The sequence below is a fragment of the Pongo pygmaeus genome, chromosome 20, assembly GCF_028885625.2.
Source record: "Pongo pygmaeus isolate AG05252 chromosome 20, NHGRI_mPonPyg2-v2.0_pri, whole genome shotgun sequence".
NCBI lineage: Eukaryota > Metazoa > Chordata > Mammalia > Primates > Hominidae > Pongo > Pongo pygmaeus.
The window spans coordinates 44726806-44747321 of NC_072393.2; the positions used below are offsets into that span (position 1 = coordinate 44726806).

General features: G+C 53.0%; 2 protein-coding genes across 2 annotated transcripts; one reads left to right on the forward strand and one right to left on the reverse strand.

Moving 5' to 3' along the window:
• Positions 1-9154: 9154 nt before the first annotated feature.
• NCCRP1 (NCCRP1, F-box associated domain containing) lies at positions 9155-14068 on the forward strand. The gene is made up of 6 exons (XM_054462683.2): positions 9155-9532; positions 10244-10306; positions 10385-10436; positions 11383-11478; positions 12532-12670; positions 12802-14068. The coding sequence occupies exons 1-6, from the start codon at positions 9196-9198 to the stop codon at positions 12940-12942; spliced, it is 828 nt and encodes a 275-aa protein (XP_054318658.2). The 5' UTR covers positions 9155-9195; the 3' UTR covers positions 12943-14068.
• Positions 14069-15029: 961 nt separating this feature from the next.
• SYCN (syncollin) lies at positions 15030-17101 on the reverse strand. The gene is made up of 2 exons (XM_054462690.2): positions 16067-17101; positions 15030-15201 (listed from the first exon to the last, which is right to left on the reverse strand). The coding sequence occupies exons 1-2, from the start codon at positions 16459-16461 to the stop codon at positions 15192-15194; spliced, it is 405 nt and encodes a 134-aa protein (XP_054318665.2). The 5' UTR covers positions 16462-17101; the 3' UTR covers positions 15030-15191.
• Positions 17102-20516: the final 3415 nt, after the last annotated feature.

Genomic DNA, 20516 nt, shown 5'->3' on the forward strand with positions numbered 1-20516 from the left:
GGGGTGACGGGTTTTGCAGCAGGTACGGTGGGAGCTAGGCTTGGGCAGGTTGGAAGCGGTTCCTCGGCTGGGTCAGAGCCTCTTCCTCCTGCCGCCCAACCGGGCCTTCCTGCCCTCCCTGCCCAGCAAGCAGAGCAACGTCAGGTCAGCCCTGGGCTGGGGACAGACAATAAACAGACCTGCCCAAGGCCCTGCCCTGGTGAGGATGACATTCGGGCAGGGTGAGAGATTGTGATCCAGTGACAGCCACACGCACAGATGTATTTACAAAGCATGCTGAATGCAAGAAAGGATGAATGGGGTGTGATAGAGAATAGCAGGGAAGGGGAATTTACCTGGCCTGGGGATGGCCCAGCTCTCTTTCTTTGTACCAGTAGAGAACAATCACCAAACCATCTTGTTAGGCAGAAAAAAGCAAGAAGGGTGTGTGCCTTATGACAAGGTGACTTGTTTTGTTGAGACAGTCTCTGTCACCCAGGCTGGAGTGCAGTGGTGCGACCTTGGCTCACTGCAGCCTCGACTTCCCAGGCTCAAGTGATCCTCCCACCTCAGCCTCCCAAGTAGGTGGAACCAGAGGCACTTCCCACCATGCCTGTTTTTTTTTTTTTTTTAATTTTGTAGAGACAGGGGTCTCGCTATGTTGCCCAGGCTTGTCTCAAACTCCTGAGCTCAAGCCATCCTCCCACTTCAGCCTCCCAAAGTGCTACAATTACAGGCACTGCACCAGGTCAGTTTTTTGGTTTTGTTTTGTTTTGTTGAGATGGAGTCTCGCTCTGTCACCCAGGCTGGAGTGCAGTGGCACTATCTCAGCTTACTGCAACCTCTGCCTCCCAGGCTCAAGCGATTCTCCTGCCTCAGCCTCCTGAGTAGCTGGGATTACAGGCACGCACCACCATGCCTCGCTAGTAGTTGTATTTTTGGTAGAAATGGGGTTTTGCCATGTTGGCCAGGCTGGTCTCGAACTCCTGACCTCAAGTGATCCACCTGCCTCAGCCTCCCAAAGTGCCCGGATTACAGGCGTGAGCCACCACGCCTGGCCATTGGCCGGCTTTTATTATTTCATCTAGTTCCCTGGTTGTCGACAAGGTGATGCTTCCCAGATTTTCATCTCAGCCCCGACCCCTCTCTCAACTCCAGCCGGTACATCCAGTTGTCCCTGGCATCACCCCTGTGGATACCTCGTACTTCACATATATGCATCGAGTACTTGATTTCCCAAGAACCGCCTCAGAGAGCTGCCCCATTCTCTGACCTCATCTCTTCTTCGTTCTCTTCACCCCACACTGGCCTCCGTGCTCTTCCCCAACCCACCAAACTCCATCCCACCTCAAGGCCTTTGCACTGGCTGTTTCCTCTCCCAGAACGCTCCTCTCCTAGGCCTTTGTGTGGCAAATTCCTTCGCCTTCTTCAGGTTTCTGCTCAAATATCACCTCCTCTGAGAAGCCCTCCCTGACCACCCCAACTAGGCAAGGCTTCCACCTGCTCTTCTCTGCCCTGACAGCCCATTCTTCACCTTCAAGGCACTTAGTGCTGTTTGTCAATTAACTAGTTACTTGTTGACTTGTAACTAGTTAATTGACATCCCCTCCCCCACAAGGCTGCACGCCCCATGGGGACAGGAATGGTGTCTGTTCTTTCACCACATTACACCCCAGTGCACAGGGCTTGGCCACTGAAGCCATCTCATAAACATCTGTTGAAAGAACAGGTGGTAGAAAGCAATGAGAGGCTCCAGACCTTGTTTGCTTTATAAAAATTATATTTTTTATCAGCCTGGGTAATATGGGAAGATCCCCATCTCTACAAAACATTTAAAAATTAACTGGGCATGGTGATGTGTGCACGTGGTCCCAGCTACTTGGGAGGCTGAGGTGGGAGAATCACTTGAGCCCAGGAGGTTGAGGTTACAGTGAGCTATGGTGGCGCCACTGCACTCCAGCCTGGTGACAGAGAGAAACCTTGTCTCAAAAAACAAACAAACAAACAAAAATTACACTTAAGCTGGATGTGGTGGCTCACGCCTGTAATCTCAGCACTTTGGGAGGCCACAGTGGGCAGATCACCTGAGATCAGGAGTTGGAGACCAGCCTGGGCAACATGGTGAAACCTCGTCTCTAGTAAAAATACAAAAAAAATTATTTGGGCGTGGTGTCACATGCCTGTAATCCCAGTTACTGGGGAGGCTGAGGCAGGAGAATGGCTTGAACTTAAGAGGCGGAGGTTGCAGTGAGCTGAGATTGCACCACTGCACTCCAGTCTGGGCAACAGTGAGACTGTCTCAAAAATTACACTTAAAAGTGTAATACTTAGGCTGGGTATGGTGGCTCATGCCTGTAATCCCAGCACTTTGGGAGGCTGAGGTGAGCAGATCACTTGAGGTCAGGAGTTCGAGAACAACCTGGCCAACATGGTGAAACCCCATCTCTAGTAAAAATACAAAAATCAGCTGGGTGTGGTGGGAGGTGCCTGTAATCCCAGCTACTCGGGAGACTAAGGCAGGAGAATCGCTCCAACCCGGGAGGTGGAGGTTGCAGTGAGCCAAGATCACGCCACTGCACTCCAGTCTGGGTGACAGAGCAAGACTCTGTCTCACGAAAAAAAAAAAAAGTGTAATACTTAAAAGAAGTAATACACATAAGTGATACCAAATCCAAAAGGTTCGAAAGACATAGAATACAAAGTCATTGCCCCCACCTTGCCTGTCTCGGCTGCCACCAGATCTTGCCCCCAGAGTCTCTTTCTGGAAGAGATCTGACAAATCCTCATTATATATATATATATGTATATTTTCTTCTTCTTCTTCAGTATCCATTTTGAAGCACAAGGCCCACTGTTCCATATCTTGCTTTTCTGCTTAATAACTGCCTTGTAGATATTTCCTTATTAGCAACATAGAGAGAATTGGCATACTGTTTTTGTTTTGTTTCTTATTGAGGTATAATTTACATACAATAAAATACGCTCATTTTAAATCTACGGTTTGCTGAATTTTGACAAATGTGTACACCCATATAATGACAACTGCAATTAAAATGGAACTTTCTCATCAGCCCACAGCATTTACTCTCGTGCCTTTTTGTAGTTAAGCCCCGCCAGCCTCCTGAAATTACAGACCTGCTGTCTTTGATTCTAGATTAGTTTTGCTTTTTCCAGAAGTTTATATAACTGGAATCACATAGTCGGTACTCTTTTATGTCTGGCTTCTTTCTTTCCTTTTTCTTTATTTTTCTTTTATTGATTTATTTACTTTGAGTTGGAGTTTCACTCTGTCGCCAAGGCTGGAGTGCAGTGGTGCAATTTTGGCTCACTGCAACCTCTGCCTCCTGAGTTCAAGTGATTCTCGTGCCTCCCGAGAGGCTGGGATTATAGGCGTGCATCAACGCCTGGCTAATTTTTGTATTGTTAGTAGAGACAGGGCTTTACCATGTTGGCCAGACTGGTCTTGAACTCCCGAGCTCAGGTGATTTGCCCATCTCAGTATCCCAAAGTGTTGGGATTACAGGCGTGAGCCAACGCGCCCGGCTTTCTTTTTTCTTTATGCTCTAAAGTCTATCACTGGCCAGGCCTAGTGGCTCACACCTATAATCCCAGCACTTTGGGAAGTCGAGGCAGGAGTATCTCTTGAGCCCAGAGTGTGAGACCAGCCTGGGCAACACAGTGAGACCCCCATCAATACAATAAATACAAAATTTGTAAAATAAATAGAAAAAAGTATCACTGTATTGCCTGGCGTCTTTCATTCATCACAATGTGTTTGAGAGTCATCTGTGTTTTGTATGTACCCATAGATCATTCCTGGGCTGGGCGTGGTGGCTCACACCTGTAATCTAACACTTTGGGAGGCCGAGGCGGGAGGATTGCTTGAGCTCAGGAGTTCGAGACCAGCCTGGGCGACATGAGGAGACTCCCTGTCTCTATAAAAAAAATACAAAAATTAGTCGGACTTGGTGGTGTGTGGATGTGGTCCCAGCTACTTGGGAGCCTGAAGCAGGAGGATCACTTGAGCCCAGGAGATGGAGGTTGCATTAAGCCGAGATTGTGCCTCTGGACTTCAGCCTGGGAGACAGAGCCAGACCCTGTCTCAAAAAAAAAAAAGGTAATTCCTCTCCTTGCTGAAGGGTGCTCCATTGTGGCCATTCCAGTTTGTTTATGCATCCACCCGTTGCTGGGCACTCGGGTCCCCCTCAGTTTGCAGCTGTTACGGAAAAGTACCGTGACCAGGTCTCTGTGTGGACGATGTTTTCATTTCCCTTGGCTAACCACTTCAGAGCGGGGTCACTGTGTCCTAGGTTGTGCGTATGTTTGGTTTTATAAGAAATTGTCAGCCAGGTGCAGGAGCTCATGCCTGTAATCCCAACACTTTGGGAGGCCAAGGCGGGTGGATCACAAGATCAGGAGTTCAAGACCAGCCTGGCCAATATGGTGAAACCCCATCTCTACTAAAAATACAAAAAAATTAGCGGGGCGTGGTGGCGCATGCCTGTAATCTCAGCTACTCAGGAGGCTGAGGCAGGAGAATCACTTGAACCTGGGAGGCGGAAGTTGCAGTGAGCCAAGATCACACCATTGCACTCCAGCCTGGGTGACAGAGTGAGACTCCGTGTAAAAAAAAAAGAAAAAAAAGAAAAGAAATTGTCCAATCCTTTTCCAAAGTGGTCATACCACTGCTCGTGCTTTCTGCAATTCGTGATATACGAGACGTGGCTTTGGGGAAGAGGGACTGTGTTGGTCACTCAGGCCTTGACGTATTTGGGAAATAGCCTGTCAGGGGCTGAGCTCCCGTATTAGGGCCTGTACCGCTCCCCTGCTGGAGAGAGGGGGAAGTTTGGGACTTACTGTTAGAATGCACTTGGAGGCCGGGTGCATTGTGGTTCACGCCTGTCATCCCAGCACTTTGGGAGGCCGAGGCTGCAGTGAGCTGTGATCAGCATCACTGCACTCCAGCCTGGGCAACAGGGAAAGATCCTATCTCAAATAATAACAATAATAATAATAATAATAATAATAATGCACTTGGCTTTGCAGGGCCCAGCTGTGGCCCTGGATCCCTCAGATTGAAGTAAAAGAGTTTCTCATAGATTCTGGGGCCCATCACAATTACTGAAGCCGACTCCTTGGAAATGCACATTTCTCAGAGGCTCCCTGGGTGAATCTGACAGGACCTGCCCTAAAGTTTGGGAGCCGCTGAGTCTGGGAACCACAAAAGCCCTAAGATGCAAGAGAACAGGTCCTGGAGGCAGAGACCAGAAACCCAGGACATTGGATGCTGGCCAAAGAGCTGGGATTTTCTCCTGAGGGCACTTGGGAGTCATGGAGGGCTTAAGTGGGGGAGTGGCGCAGTTCAGGCTTTAGTCCAACCCCTGTGGCTGTCGTGTGTATGGGTGTGTGTGGAACAGATGTGAGCGAGGCACCCAGAAAGGAGATTATGTGAAGACCACAGCCAGGGTACGCGTAGGAAGGAGGGGATGTCAATCTCTACAGACTCTAGTTTTCTTTATTATTATTTTTTCAATTCTTTTTATTTTTTATTTTTTATTTTTTGAGACAGAATCTCTCTCTGTTGCCCAGGCTGGAGTGCAGTGGTGCCATCTTGACTCACTGCAACCTCCACCTCCCCAGTTCAAGTGATTCTCTTCAGTAGCTGGGATTACAGGCACGCACCACCATGCCTGGTTAATTTTTTGTATTTTTAGTAGAGATGGGGTTTCACCATGTTGGCCAGGCTGGTCTCAAACTCCTGACCTCAAGTGATCTGCCCGCCTCAGCCTCCCAAAGTTCTGGGATTACAGGTGTGAGCCACCGAGCCTGGCCTATTATTATTGTTTTTTGAGACAGGGTCTCACTCCATCACCCAGGCTGCAGTGCAGTGGTGGCGCCATCTCAGATCACTGCAACCTCCACCTCCAGGGCTCAAACAATCCTCCTGTCTCAGCCTCCCAAGTCAGTTGGGACTACAGGCATGTGCCACCATGCCTGGCTAACATGAGGTCTCACCATGTTGCCCAGGCTGGTATCCAACTCCTAGGCTCAAGTGATCTGCCCGCCTCGGCTTCCCAAAGTGCTGAGATTACAGGCACAAGCCACCGCATCCAGCCACTCTACAGACTCCTGGCTGCCCTTCTGTCTTAGTCTCCTCCAGCTCCCAGCCACTCCCTGCCCTGGATTCTGACCTGGGCACAGCTCTGACTCCACTCACCAGACACCCCGCCTTCTCCTCCTCCCCCATGGTAATGACGGGTCTCAGGCAGGGTGGACAGGCAGCTAGGACAAGGGCGTGGGTTTGTGTGTGTGTGGTGGTGGGGGGAGTGTCTGGTCGTGTGTGTGTCGTGGGCTCTGCCAGTGTTTGCCTGGGAATCTGCTGGGGACTTCCAGGTGCAGTATTTGTTGATCTGGTGCCCACCCCCAGGGCACTGGTTAATTCCCAACTTTCCAGGGCAGTCACTTCACCTCTCTTGCCTCAGTTCCCTGATCTGTCAATAGAGATACAATTACCAGTTCCCACCTCTGCAGGGTTGTGAGGTTCAAAGAGTCCAAGACTCAATAAATGTAACCATCATCTCCTGCTTGCTTCTGTATAAGCCCATGTTTCTTCCCAGGGGCGATTTGTTTTTTGTTTTGTTTTGTTTTTGAGATGGAGTCTTGCTCTGTTGCCCAGGCTGGGGTGCAGAGGCACGATCTCAGTTCACTGCAACCTCTGCCTCCTGGGTTCAAGCGATTCTCCTGCCTCAGCCTCCCGAATAGCTGGGATTACAGGCACGCACCACCACGCCCAGCTAATTTTTTTTGTTTTTTTTTTGTTTTTGTTTTTGTTTTTTAGTAGAGACGGGGGTTTCACCATGTTGGCCAGGCTGGTCTTGAACTCCTGACCTCAAGTGATCCACCCGCCTTGGCCTCCCAAAGTGCTGAGATTACAGGTGTGAGCCACTGTGCCTGGCCTGTTTTTGTTTTTTGTTTCTTTGAGACAGGATCTCTTTCTGTCACCCAGGCTAAAATGCAGTGATGCGATCTCAGCTCACTGCAACTTTGACCTCCTGGGCTCAAGCGATCCTCCCACCTCAGCCTCCCGAGTAGCTGGGACCACAGGTGTGTTCCACCAAACTGATAAAATTTATTAATTTTTTTGTAGAGATGGGGTCTTGCCATGTTGCCCAGGCTGGTCTCAAACTCATGGGTTCAAGTGATCTTCCTGCCTCAGCCTCCCAAAGTGTTAGATTACAGGTGTGCGCCACCACACTCAGCCCTTGGGGGCAATTTGAATCTGTGTCCCTGTGTATGTTCTCCAAGATTCTGTATGCGAGTGTGTCTAACTCGTTGTGTACCAGCTGTGCAAGCTTGGGTGAGTTACTAGACCTCTCTGTGCCTAGTTTCTTCATCTGCTAAATGCACATGACTTCCTAGTCATGCTACTTCCTAGTCATGTCTACTTTCTAGGGTGGATGTGGAGACTGAATTAATTGCCTAATTAATTACCTAAGTCCATTGCACCTAATGGACTTAGTGCAATGCCTGGCATGGAGGCAGCCTCAATTACATGATCATTATCACTGGGGCGTGACTTCCGTCCTCCACCCCCTGAGTGTCTGTGAGTGTCTGAGCGTTGGGGCAGGAAGTGCCTGTGAAAGCGTGTGGAGTTATCTGGGACTATATGGGACCCAGCCTGGGAAGGCAGCTTCTGTCTCCTCATCTGTAAGATGGGAATAATAATGGCACCCCTCACAGGGTTGTTGTATTGGAAAGACCCGTCCCAGAGGGCATCCGCCAGCTCACAGCTGCACACACACGTTTGCTGTTACTTTTCCTTTACCCATAAAATGCCAATCATAGTAGCACCCACCTTGTCTTTGTAGGAGAATGAAATGAACTTAGAAGCGCTCAGTAGAAAGCACTCACGCCTGTAATCCCAGCACTTTGGGAGGCCGAGGCAGGTGGATCACTTGAGGTCAGGAGTTTGAGACCAGTCTGATCAAGAGGGTGAAACCTCGTCTCTTCTAAAACTACAAAATTAGCTGGACGTGGTGGCACATGCCTGTAATCCCAGCTACTCGGGAGGCTGAGGCAGGAGAATCGCTTGAACGTGGGAGGCGGAGGTTGCAGTGAGCTGAGATCGTGCTTCTGCACTTCAGCCTGGGTGACAAGAGTGAGACTCCATCAGAGAGAGAGAGAGAGAGAGAGAGAGAGAAGCAAGCACTCAGTGCTGAGCTTACCTGGGCCAGGTAGAGGGATGTGACCATGGGCAGGAAGTGGCTGTGGGCATCTGGCTCTACAGGTTCCTCTGCCACCCCACTTCCTCCACACCTGACCTCCTGTCCCCACCTGTGCCCCATCCCTTGCTCCCACCTCCTGGTGACCTCTGATGGAGGAGGCTTCTGCAGCCCCCCAGCCCAGTCCCAGGCAGGGGTGCAGGCGCCCAGCACACCCAGTTGGGATCACTGCTTCCCTCTCGCTGCCATCTCTGTGCCTCCCTGGGGTCCCCCATCTCTGAGGCTCCTCATCTCTGGTTTTGGGTGTCTCTCTGCTCTCCTCACCTTGGTTTTCTGGACAGTACGTGTCAGGGCCCCAAGGGGCTGTCCCAGGTGAGGACAGAGAAGGAAGTGGCAGAGGCAGGACCTCCCCTTTGCACCTCAGCTTATCCATCCACTCCCCCTCTGCAGAGTGGGGAGGGGGAGGAGGGGGGGTCTTCATTAATTAGCCTCTTAATCCTGCCATGCTGGATCTTAATGAGGTGCACGGGTCCCATTAGACAGCCCGGAGCCCTGGCATTAGCGCATTTGTCACACGCTCTGTCAGGCCCACGCTGGGTCCTCAGCTGGCCCTGGGAAAATTGGGGCAGGAAGTCTGGGGACCTAAGGAGGGGGCTGGTGCCTGGACTTCTGGGTCTGAGGGAGGAGGGGCTGGTGCCTGGACTGCTGAATCTGAGGGAGGAAGGGCTGGGGGCCTGCATTCCTGGGTCTGAGGGAAGAGGGGCTCCTGCCTGGACTCCTGGTCTGAGGGAGGAGGGGCTAGGGGCCTGGACTCCTGGGTCTCAGGGAGGAGGAATGGGGGCCTGGACTCCTGGGTCTGAGGGAGGAGGGTCCGAGGGACAAGATCCTCCCCCGACACGCCCCTCTCTTAAATGCCAGCCAGGGTGCCCTGCCCCTTCCCGCTCCCAGTTAACCCCAGCCCTGCGAAACCGGGACAGTCGCGCAGCCTCGAGGGATGGAGGAGGTGCGTGAGGGACACGCGCTCGGTGGCGGGATGGAAGCCGATGGGCCCGCGAGCCCCCAGGAGCTGCCTCCCTTGCCACGGTCGCCCTCACCGCCGCCGTCGCCGCTACCACTGCCCTCGCCGCCGTCGCTGCCATCGCCCGCAGCCCCGGAGGCCCCTGAGCTCCCCGAGCCGGAGCAGCCGTCCGAGGCTCACGCCCGGCAGCTGCTGCTGGAGGAGTGGGGGCCGCTGAGCGGGGGCCTGGAGCTGCCCCAGCGCCTCACCTGGAAGCTGCTCCTGCTGCGGCGGCCGCTCTACCGCAACCTGCTGCGCTCGCCCAACCCCGAAGGTGCGCAAGGGCCCCTAGCAGCCAGGAGGCACCACCCTGACCGTCTGTCTCTTCCTCTTTCCCTGTTTCCTTATCTCTCTATCGCTTTGTCTCTCTCTGTCTCTGCATTTCTCTGCATCCCTCTGTCTCCTTTTCTGTCATTGTGCCTCTCCATTTTACCACCTGTCTCTCTGTCATGTATCTCACCTACCTCTCTCACACCTCTCCGTCTCTCTTTCTCTCTCCTCCTCTCTCTCTCCCCCTCTGCCTATGTTTCTGTCTCTTGAGATGGAGTCTTGCTGTCGCCCAGGATGGAGTGCAGTGGTGCAATCGCAGCTCACTGCAACCTCCGTCTCCCAGGCTCAAGCAATTCTCCTTCGTCAGTCTCCCGAGTAGCTGGGATTACAGGCACGCACCACCATGCCTGGCTAATTTTTGTATTTTTAGTAGAGACAGGGTTTCATCATATTGGCCAGGCTGGGCTGGTTTCAAACTCTTGGTCTGTCTCTTTCTCTAGGTTCTTCTCTCTGTCCCTCTGTCTCTGTCTCACCACACCCCACTTACCCCTGGCATTGCCCTCTCCCCAGAGCCCTGACTCACTCATCCCTGCCGGGCTGCCCTGACCTGGCACAGATTCCTACCTTTCCACTATGTAGCCCTGCGGGTAGGGAGGGGTGAGGCAGTGGAAGGTGGAGGGGCTGCCCAGAGGCTCCACTCACCTGTCCATTTCAGGCATCAACATTTATGAGCCAGCACCCCCTACTGGTCCCACCCAGCGACCCCTGGAAACTCTGGGTAAGTGCTTGGAGGGCCGGGTTGCTGAGGGTGGGGAGGGTCCTCCAGTGTTCTAACCCTTTGCTCCCCATCCTGCAGGCAATTTCCGTGGCTGGTACATCAGAACCGAAAAGCTCCAGCAGAACCAAAGGTGAGTCGCCAGGGCCGGTGTGGCTTACACTCCATTCCCTGCTCCACCCTTCCTCGCTGTGAGACCTGGAGAAACTGACTTGGCCTCTCTGGACGTCCATTTCCTGCTCTGTAAACAGGGTTAGCATAAGAGAGAATGCTTGTAAAACACACAGCATAGGGCCCGGCCAGGTCTGGCTAGCACCAGTCAATAGCAGCTATTATTGGTTTTTGGTTTTTGTTTTTAAGATGAAGTCTCACTCTGTTGCCCAGACTAGAGTGCAGTGGCGCAATCTCAGCTCACTGCAACCTCTGCCTCCCAGATTCAAGCAATTCTCCTGCCTCAGCCTCCTGAGTAGCTAGGATTACAGGTGTGGGCCATCATGTCCAGCTCATTTTGTATTTTTAGTAGAGATGGCGTTTCACCATGTTGGCCAGGCTGGTCTCGAACTCCTGACCTCAAGTGATCTGCCTGCCTCAGCCTCCCAAAGTGCTCAGATTACAGGCATGAGCCACCGCGCCTGGCTATTCTTGCTATTGTTGTAATTATTCTAAGGCTCTTTCCCTGGGAGGGGAAGAGTCACCCCAGGCCCCCTGTCCTCCATGAAACAGAGCCTTGCTCCTGCACAGTAGATGAGCTGGTGTGACTTGGAAGCTCAGGGTCACACAGGCCAGGGTTGGGATCCTGACTCTGCCACATGTTTGCTGCTTGACCTTGGACACTTCTCCATCCTCAGCCTCAGGTTCCTCGTCTGTAGCATGGGGTTCAGGATGCATTGCCCTCAGAGGGGCCCATGGGGACTGAGAGTGGAAGGTGCTGAGGGAGCACCCCACATGTGGGGACCCAAGCTATCCCTAAGAAAGCGCTAAGACAGGGCTTCCTGCTCCCTGGAGCCAGGCCGACCGGGGAGATCCCCGAGGATTCTGTCAGATCGCAGACCCTGCCTCTCCCGGCCCTTCTTTCACAGCTGGACAGTGAAGCAGCAGTGTGTGGACCTTCTGGCCGAGGGCCTGTGGGAGGAGCTGCTGGATGACGAACAACCAGACATTACGGTCATGGACTGGTGCGTGCCCCTGCCCTGCCGGCCTGACTCCGTGATCACGCAGGGCTGCCCAGAGCACGAGCCTTACTCTGAGCTCCCCTTGCTTTCAACCCCTCACCAAGACCCTCCTGGTGCTACAGGGTCCCGCCCTGCCCACCTCCCTGGCCCCTTCTGTTTGAGTCTTTCAGATTTTGAAATGTGCGAGGGGGTTACTGAGACTGATCTTTATTTCATTTTCTTTTCTTTTCTTTTTTTTTTTTGAGATAGAGTCTCACTCTGTCGCCCATGCTGGACTACAGTGGTGCTATCTCGGCTCACTGCTACCTCTGCCTCCCGGGTTCAAGCGATTCTCCCGCCTCAGCTTCCCAAGTAACTGGGACTACAGGCGCGTGCCACCACACCCAGCTAATTTCTGTATTTTTAGTAGAGACGGGGTTTCACCATGTTGCCCAGGCTGATCTTGAACTCCTGACCTCAAGTGATCCGCCCGCCTTGGCCTCCCAAAGTGCTAGGATTACAGGCGTGAGCCACCGTGCCCAGCCTATTCCTTATTTGTTAAAAGCCTGTCACCCTCTATTCTCGAGACAAATTCCTTCTTATTCCTTAGGAGTCACTTACACATGGCTCCACCAGGAAGCCTTCCTTGATCACCCCTCAGCTGGGTCAGGTGCATTTGCTCCAGTGCCCTGTGCTCCCCATCCCGGTCCCAACCTCTCTGTCTGTGCCTCCAATTCCAGCCCCAACCCCTCTGCCTGGGTCCCAGTTCTGTACCCAACTCCTCTGCCTGGGTCCCCCCATCCTGGCCCTGACCCCTCTGCCCGTGCTCCCCATCCCAAACCTGGCTGTTCCTGGCTGTCATGTTTGGTGGCATGCCTGCCTCCCTCACTGGACTGTGAATCCCATGTGGCGGGGTGTGGGGCTGTCTTGGTCACTGCTATGTTGCCAGCACCACCCAGCTCAGGGCTGTGCACAGCATGGGTAGCAGCATGTGTGTTGAATGGGGAATGGGGCCAGGGGCTGGGGCTGGGTAGCTGAGACTGCAGTGACAGCTGAAGGCCTTGACCCCGCCTGCAGGTTCGAGGACAGCAGGCTGGATGCATGTGTCTACGAGCTGCACGTCTGGCTGCTGGCGGCCGACCGCCGCACGGTCATTGCTCAGCACCACGTGGCCCCCCGAACTTCTGGGAGAGGACCCCCTGGCCGCTGGGTCCAGGTGAGACTCTCGGCCCCGGGGCCCTCAACCCCAGATGTGTGTTCTTGTCCCAAGACCTCACAGAGGGAGGAGAACAGGTCCACGGGTCCTCGAAAAGGGCTCCTCCCTAACCCCGGGTGCTGTCACCACAGGTGTCCCACGTATTCCGCCATTATGGTCCCGGTGTGCGCTTTATCCACTTCCTGCATAAGGCCAAGAACCGCATGGAGCCTGGTGGGCTGCGGCGGACACGGGTGACCGACTCCTCCGTATCTGTGCAGCTCCGGGAGTGACTGGCTGGCTCCTCTGTCCTGACCCCCACAGCACCTCCCTGACCTTTAGAAGCCCCAACTCTTAGCCACCTCCTAGGCCCCTTATTTCTCCCTGGCCCTTGGCTTCTCACTTGATGGACAGCTTCACACACCCTTAAGTGGTGGACTCCGGCATTTTCCCAGCACTCTCTGAGCCCCATGAGGGCGGAGCCACTCCTTGTAAATTCAGTGCCTGACAGATGCTCTGGCACAGATGCTCTGTAGATCTCTGTTGAGTGAATGCATAGACACCTGTGCCCAAGGATGCTGAGGGCTGGTCTCTGCTTCTTTGAACTTCACTGAAACTGAATGCTCACTGCTGTGTCACCAGCACCACCCAGCCCAGGGCTGTGAAGAGAGTGGGTGGCAGCGAATGTGTGTTGAAGGGGGAATGGAGCCATTCACTTCACTCAGTTCCTGTCCCATTTAACCACCCCAATCCTTGATCTTCCATTATCTTAACATCCCGGGGTCCTTCTGAACTGACCTTGACCTCTGATCTCTTCACACATCTCCCCTTAGCATCTCCACTTAGCTACTTCTATTTTTTTTGAGATGGCGTCTCACTCTGTCACCCAGGCTGGAGTGTAGTGACGCAATCTCGGCTCACTGCAATTTCCACCTCTCAGGTTCAAGTGGTTCTCCTGCCTCAGCCTCTCAAGTAGCTGGGATTACAGGTGCACAGCACCATGCCCGACTAATTTTTGTATTTTTAGTAGAGATGGAGTTTTGCCATGTTGGCTAGGCTGGTCTCGAACTCCTGACCTCAAGTGATCTGCCCACCTTGGCCTCCCAAAGTGCTGGAATTGCAGATGTGAGTCACTGTGCCCGGCCATTCCATATCTCTTAAGTCTCAGAATCTCCCCTAGCTCCCTCCAGGTGTCTGCAGTGGTCGTCCCCTCAAAGCTGTCCCACACCCTCCTCCGAGGACCCTTTGTGTATCTCCTCCAGCTACCGCAGAGCCCCCAAACCCAGGCATCTATGAAAGTCCCTCATTCATGAGGGTGGTGGGGACACAGACTGCGACCAGAACAGAAATATGAAAATGTGAATGACAGCGTCCCCCGTGTGTGGAATGTGGGGATTAAAAGCATTTATCAGCCTCTAAGTCCTGATCTGATCACTTGCAGATCCTAGCCCTAGTACAGGGCTGGGTCCTAGAAGGCCCCCTGCTGTCCCCTGCAGGAACCATGGAGGGAGTCCGGAGGCCTCTGGAGGCCAGAAACAGCTCAAGGAAGAGTGTTTGTTTGTTTGTTTGTTTTGAGACAGAGTGCTCCCTCTGTTGCCCAGGCTGGAGTGCAGTGGCACGATCTCGGCTCACTGCAACCTCCACCTCTCAGGTTCAAGCCATTTCTGGCTAATGTTTGTGGGGTTTTTTTGTTTGTTTGTTTGTTTGGTTTTGAGATGGAGTCTCGCTCTGTCGCCTAGGCTGGAACGCAGTGGCATGATCTCGGCTCACTGCCAGCTCCGCCTCCCAGGTTCACGCCATTCTCCTGCCTCAGCCTCCCGAGTAGCTGGGACTACAGGCGCCCGCCACCACACCCGGCTAATTTTTTTGTATTTTTAGTAGAGACGGGGTTTCACCGTGTTAGCCAGGATGGTCTCGATCTCCTGACCTCGTGATCCGCCCGCCTCGGCCTCCCAAAGTGCTGGGATTACAGGCGTGAGCCACCGTGCCCAGCCCTAATGTTTGTATTTTTAGTAGAGACAGGGTTTCACCATGTTTGCCAGGCTGGCCTTGAACTGCTGACCTCAGGTGATCCGCCCACCTCAGCCTCCTAAATTGTTAGGATTACAGGCCTGAGCCACCACACCAGAGCTAAGGAAGGGCTATTACTGAAAAGGATGGGGCATGTTTCATATGTAACAATCAGCTCAAGGTTCCCTTACAGTTCACTCACATGTCCTTCTGTGGGTGCGTGTCTTCATGCACACCTAAAACCATGTCCGAGTCGATGGCGTGTCCTCATCCATGGCATTGTCCTGGGTATGGGCTGACCCAGGCCCAACCACCCTGCTCTCTCCTCCATCCCACCCGGTCCTTGCATCCCAGGGACAAGCAGATGACAGACGGGGACAACTGCACAAAGGCTGTATTGCAGGGGAAGTGGGAGGGGGCAGGCAGAACGCTCCTTCTCCTGGGTCTTGGGGCCCCGGAGCAGAGCTCAGGGATGGGCTGAGTGAGGGGCTTGGCACTCTGTGGAAGCTGCAGATGAGAGACCAGCAAAGCATCAGCTGCACCTGAAATGTAATCAAGAATTCCCTCCAGGGGCTCTCAGAGACCCAGAGTCTGGTGAGTTCTAGAAGCCTGAGACTGGGTGGGGGCTGGGGAGTCTGGGTCTGAGGCTCCAAGTTCAGGAACCAGGGATCCTAGCCTGGGAGTTTGGAGCTGGGGGCTCCTTGGAGCTCTTGGGGGACAGGAGTGGCTGGGGAGGGCTTGGGAGGGTGTCACCGCTGGATCTAGGTCCCAGGTCTGTGAGTGCAAGGCGGCCTCAGGGACCTCCAGGGTTGGGTCTTGGGGGTGGGCTGTGGGACTGGTTTTAGGGCTGAGGCTGGTCTAGAGGGTCTAGGGGAGCGGTGAGCATGAAGGCTACACACTGGGTGTTCCTATAATTGAGTCTGGGGTCTTGAGGTCTGGGTTAGTTTTGGAGTCTGGGAGCTTTGAGATGTGATGATCTGGGGGATGGGGGCTGGCTTTGGTTCTGGGGACTCCAAGGTGAGGGGGTCTAGGAACTCTCAGTCCCCAGAATTAGCCAGCCCTCTCTGGGAAGTACAGCTGTGGGTGGGTGGGTAGGCGGAAGATTCCAGAAAGGGGAGGGTTGGCTCTGAATCCCAGAGCTGGGGCGGAGATCTCCGTCCCAGGGGCCTGGGCTGCAGGTGGAGTGGGGACCGGGTGCTGGGGGTGAGGAGAAGGAGGACCTGGTTTGGGTGAGGACTCTGAGATGGGGGCCTCCAGGACTGGTTCTAGGGAGGTCTGGTGCTCCCTGTTCCAGTCGGGAGCTCAGGGGTGTGGAGCAGCCTCGGGGCTTGGGTGGTGGGTGTGGGGGCTTGTGCGGAGCTGGGGCCTGGGCCTGGGGTGGGCTCGGAGCTTTGGGCAGCCGGGCACCTGCAGTAGAGCGCGGAGATAGCGTTGGACCAGTTTCCTAAGATGCCCCGGCGGTACTCCTCCAGGCGCGGGTAGGTGCCAGCAGAGAACTTGTGCGTCTTGCCCGCCTTGCCTTGCCGGGACCACACGGTGAGCTCGCAGCGCGGGGCCACCACAAGTGAGGAGGCGGTGTTGGCCCAGTTGGAGGGCAGGTAGGGCAGGTCTGCGCCCGGCTCCAGCGACAGCTCGGCGCCCCCGCAGCAGTTCTCATAGTAGGGGTCGCTCTTGTCATAGAGCTTGGCGCAAGTGCGCGTCCGGTCCGAGTGCTTGAGGTCGGCGGAGGCGGGGCAGGCGCCCTGGGCGCAGGGCACGGCGGCCAGGGCCAGGGCCAGCAGCAGCGGGCGCAGCGGGGACATGGTGGCAGTGCCCTGCCGCAGCCCCGCGCGCTTTTATGCGCCCGACCCGTGGGAAGGGACAAGCTGCGAAATAAGGACTCACCGAGGGAAGGGGAGGGCGCCCCTCCCTCAGGAGCCGGGAGACCTGCCTAACCTAGGTCAGAAACCCACAACCCTGAGTACAAGGTGGACTCTGTGTATACAACTTAGCACCTTAAGATGTTAGGCTACCAAGAACATTATAAAGAGAGACAATAGACAGAACTTGAGGAGGAGTCATTTGCAACACAGAGGGTGGCAGAGGTTAATAGACAGACATGGGAAGAGCTCTTAAAAATTGACAAGGGGCTTGCTGGTGGCTCACGCCTGTAATCCCAGCATTTTGGGAGGCCTAGACGGATGGATCGCTTGGGCCCAGGAATTTGAGACCAGTCTGGGCAACATAGCAAGATCCCATCCCTACTGAAAAATAAAATTAGCTCAGCATGGTGGCATGGCCTGTAGTCTCAGCTACTTACAAAGCAGAGGCGGAAAGATCGCTTGAGCCCGGGAGTTTGAGGCTGCAGTGAGCCGAGATCGTTTCACTGCACTCCAGCCTGGGCAACAAAGACAGGAAAAAAAAAAAAGATAAGGAATGGAACAACCCTTATTCTAAATAAGGAAAGACTGGGAGGGGGAGGCAGGAGTGGGAGGCTGGGGCCTCCTGGCTGGGCAGGCTCCCTCCCTGGGAGGCAGGACCTTGGGAAAGGAGAAGCTGGAGATAAGGATAGAGGCCCTTATGGTTGGTGGGCAGGTAGAGAAGGAGATGGGGAGGAGCCCCATGCCCCACCCCCACCAGGCTCAGACTGGGCAATCTTCCCAACTAAGGCTGGCAATCCAGAATCTGTGAAGTACAAGATAGCAGTATTTGCATAACACGTTAAAAACCTTTTGCAAGACAGTGTACAAAGGCTTGAGGAGATATTTGCAACATTTCAAAAGCATAGCATTGCAAGCTACAATATAAAAAGAGTGCACACAGGTTGGGCGCGGTGGCTCACACCTGTAATCACAATACTTTGGGAGACTGAGGCAGGTGGATCATTTGAGGCCAGGAGTTCGAGACCAGCCTGGCCAACATGGTGAAACCCCGTCTCTACTTAAAGTACAAAAATTAGCCAGGCGTGGTGGCACGTGCCTTTAGTCCCAGCTACTCGGGAGGCTGAGAGATGAGAATCACTTGAACCTGGGAGGTGGAGGTTGCAGTGAGCCAAGATCGCGTCAAAAAAAAAGAGTGCATACAAATTGACAAGAAATGCACCCCTCCCTCCCACACGCTAAGGACAGGCCTAGGAGAGGGAGAGGGAGGGAACAGCCTGCGACTCCCACCCCAGGAGCCAGGAGACTTTCTTAACTAAGGTTGGCAGTCTTCAATCTATAAAACAAATGGTGGACCTTTTGAGCTGTATAAAACTGTAAAACTGTTGTATAGCAAAAACAAAACAAAACCCACAAACCCATCCAGGGAAAAATAGACTCAATTCCTATCATATAAAATGAGTTCTTACCAATCAGCCAGTAGAAATGAAACAAGGGCCGGGTGCAGTGGCTCCTGTAATCCCAGCACTTTGGGAGGCCCAGGCGAGTGGATCACTTGAGGTCAGGAGTTCGAGACCCGCCTGGCCAACATAGTGAAACCCTGTCTCTACTAAAAATACAAAAGTTAGCTGGGCATGGTGACACACAGAGCCTCGGGAAGCTGAGGCAGGAGAATTGCTTGAACCAAGGAGGCAGAGGTTGCAGTGAGCCGAGATCACACCATTGCACTCCAGTCTGGGTGACAGAGTGACTCTGCCAAAAAAAAAAAGAAAGAGAGAGAGAGAAAGAGAAAAGAAACAAGCAAAGGAAAAATTAGAGCAGTATAGGAAGGAGAGGGAGATTGGAACCCTCGGGCTGGACAGGGACCCGGACCTCTGGGAGCCTGGCCAAGGCCCTTCCAAGGTTCTTTGGAGTTCCCAGCCTCTTCCCAAAACAGGGTCAAGTGTGTGGATGCGCTGATTAGAGAGACAAGGGTCCACTGGCTCTGTCAGTACAGGTGTGGGCCTTGGTTTCCTTATGTGTGAAATGGGTAATGTTTCCTCCTACACCACAGGAATGTTGAAAAGGTTGCAGGAGATGGTAGAAGGGATGTGGTTTAGGAGGACAGTCCATGGAGTCAAACTGCCTGGGTCCAAATCCCAGTTCCTCTACGAGCTGTGCACACGAAGCCCTCAGGGACACGCTGATGGTACCTACCTCAGAGTGCTGGTTTAAGGAATAAATTAATTGGGTTGGGCGCAGAGGCTCACCACCTGTAATTCCAGCACTTTGGGAGGCCAAGGCAGGAGGATCACTTGAGGTCAGGAGTTCGAGATCAGCCTGGCCAACATGGCAAAGCCCCATCTCTACTAAAAATACAAAACTTATCTGGGCGTGGTGGCAGGTGCCTGTAATCCCAGCTACTTGGGAGGCTGAAGCAGAAGAATTGCTTAAACCTGGGAGGCCGAGGCTGCAATGAGCTGAGATTGTGCCACTGCACTCCAGCCTGGGTGACAGAGTGAGACCCTGCCAAAAAAAAAAAAAAAAAAAAGGAATAAATGAATTAATCCACGTAACAGCACTTAGAGAAGGGATCGGCCTTTGCTAAGTGCCATATGAGCATTTGCCATCATCATCACCACCGTCTTTTTTTTTTTTTTTTTAGAGATGGTCTCACTCTGTCTCCCAGGTCTGCAGCCTCAACCTCCTGGGCTTAAGCAATCCTCCCACCTCAGCTTCCTGAGTAGGGAACATGCCACCACAGGCACGCACCACCACACCCTGCTAATTTTTTTATTTTTTTGTAGAGATGGGGTTTTACCATGTTGCCCAGGCTGGTCTCGAACTCTTGGACTCAATCAGTCCTCCTGCCTCCCACAGTGCTGGGATTACAGGTATGAGCCACTGCACCCAATGCATCATCATTATTATTAAAACCTTTAGCACGGTGCCTGGCACATAGTAAGGACTCAATAAACATAAACCATCACAACAACATAACACCAACAATTTGCTGTTATTCATGGTTGCTCAGCTAAACCTGTGCCCTGCTTGTCCTCCTCAGACACTGGCTTCCACCTCGGGCAGGGTAGGGCTGTTATTAAGAGCCAAAGACTGGAAACACTTGGAAGTAGGTTCAGATGTTGACTCTGCCACCTGCTTGCTGAGAAACCTTGGGAAAATGAACTTACCTCTCTGAGCTTCAGTTTCCTCCTACCTTCAATGGGATAATAGAAAATGAGGTCTCATGAGCCAGGCACGATGGCACATGCCCGTAGTCCCAGTTACTTAGGAGGCCAAGGCAGGAGGATCACTTGAGTCCAGGAGGTCGAGGCTGCATTGAGCTGTGATTGCACCACTGTGCTCCAGCCTGGGCAATAGAGGGAAACCTTATCTCTAAAAAAAAAAAAGAAAAAGAAAAAAAAAGATGTCTCTATAAAGTAATTTACAACTGATATAATACATTATGAACAATCCATATAATTGTTATTTATAAATATAATATAGGCCGGGCACGGTGGTTCACGCCTGTAATCCTGGCACTCTGGGAGGCCGAGGCGGGAGGATCACTTGAGGTCAGGAGTTCCGAGACCAGCCTGGCCAACATGGTGAAACCCTGTCTCTACTAAAAAAATACAAAAATTAGCTGGGCGCAGTGGCACATGCCTGTAATCCCAGCACTCAGGAGGCTGAGGAAGGAGAATCGCTTGATCCTGGGAGGCGGAGGTTGTAGTGAGCCAAGATAGTGCCATTGCACTCCAGCCTGGGTGACAGAGTGAGACTCCGTCTCCAAAAAAAAAAAAGAAGAAATATATATATACACATATATGTACATGTATGTAATATGAATACTTAATATACAATATTGCATTAACACAATAGTACAAATGCAAATACATAAAGCATGAAGTACAGTGCCCAGTACATGATAGGTACTCAATACATGGGAGCTACTATGACTGTTCTAACAGCTCTGAGACCCTGGCCATTGGCCTGGCCCTGCCCAGGGATCCTTCTTT

Coding starts and splice junctions, on each gene's coding strand:
- NCCRP1 (XM_054462683.2), top strand. CDS start 9,196: ATGGAGGAGGTGCGTGAGGGACACGCGCTCGGTGGCGGGATGGAAGCC. Junction 9,533..10,243: donor GCGCTCGCCCAACCCCGAAG/GTGCGCAAGGGC, acceptor TGTCCATTTCAG/GCATCAACATTTATGAGCCA. Junction 10,307..10,384: donor GCGACCCCTGGAAACTCTGG/GTAAGTGCTTGG, acceptor CCCATCCTGCAG/GCAATTTCCGTGGCTGGTAC.
- SYCN (XM_054462690.2), bottom strand. CDS start 16,461: ATGTCCCCGCTGCGCCCGCTGCTGCTGGCCCTGGCCCTGGCCGCCGTG.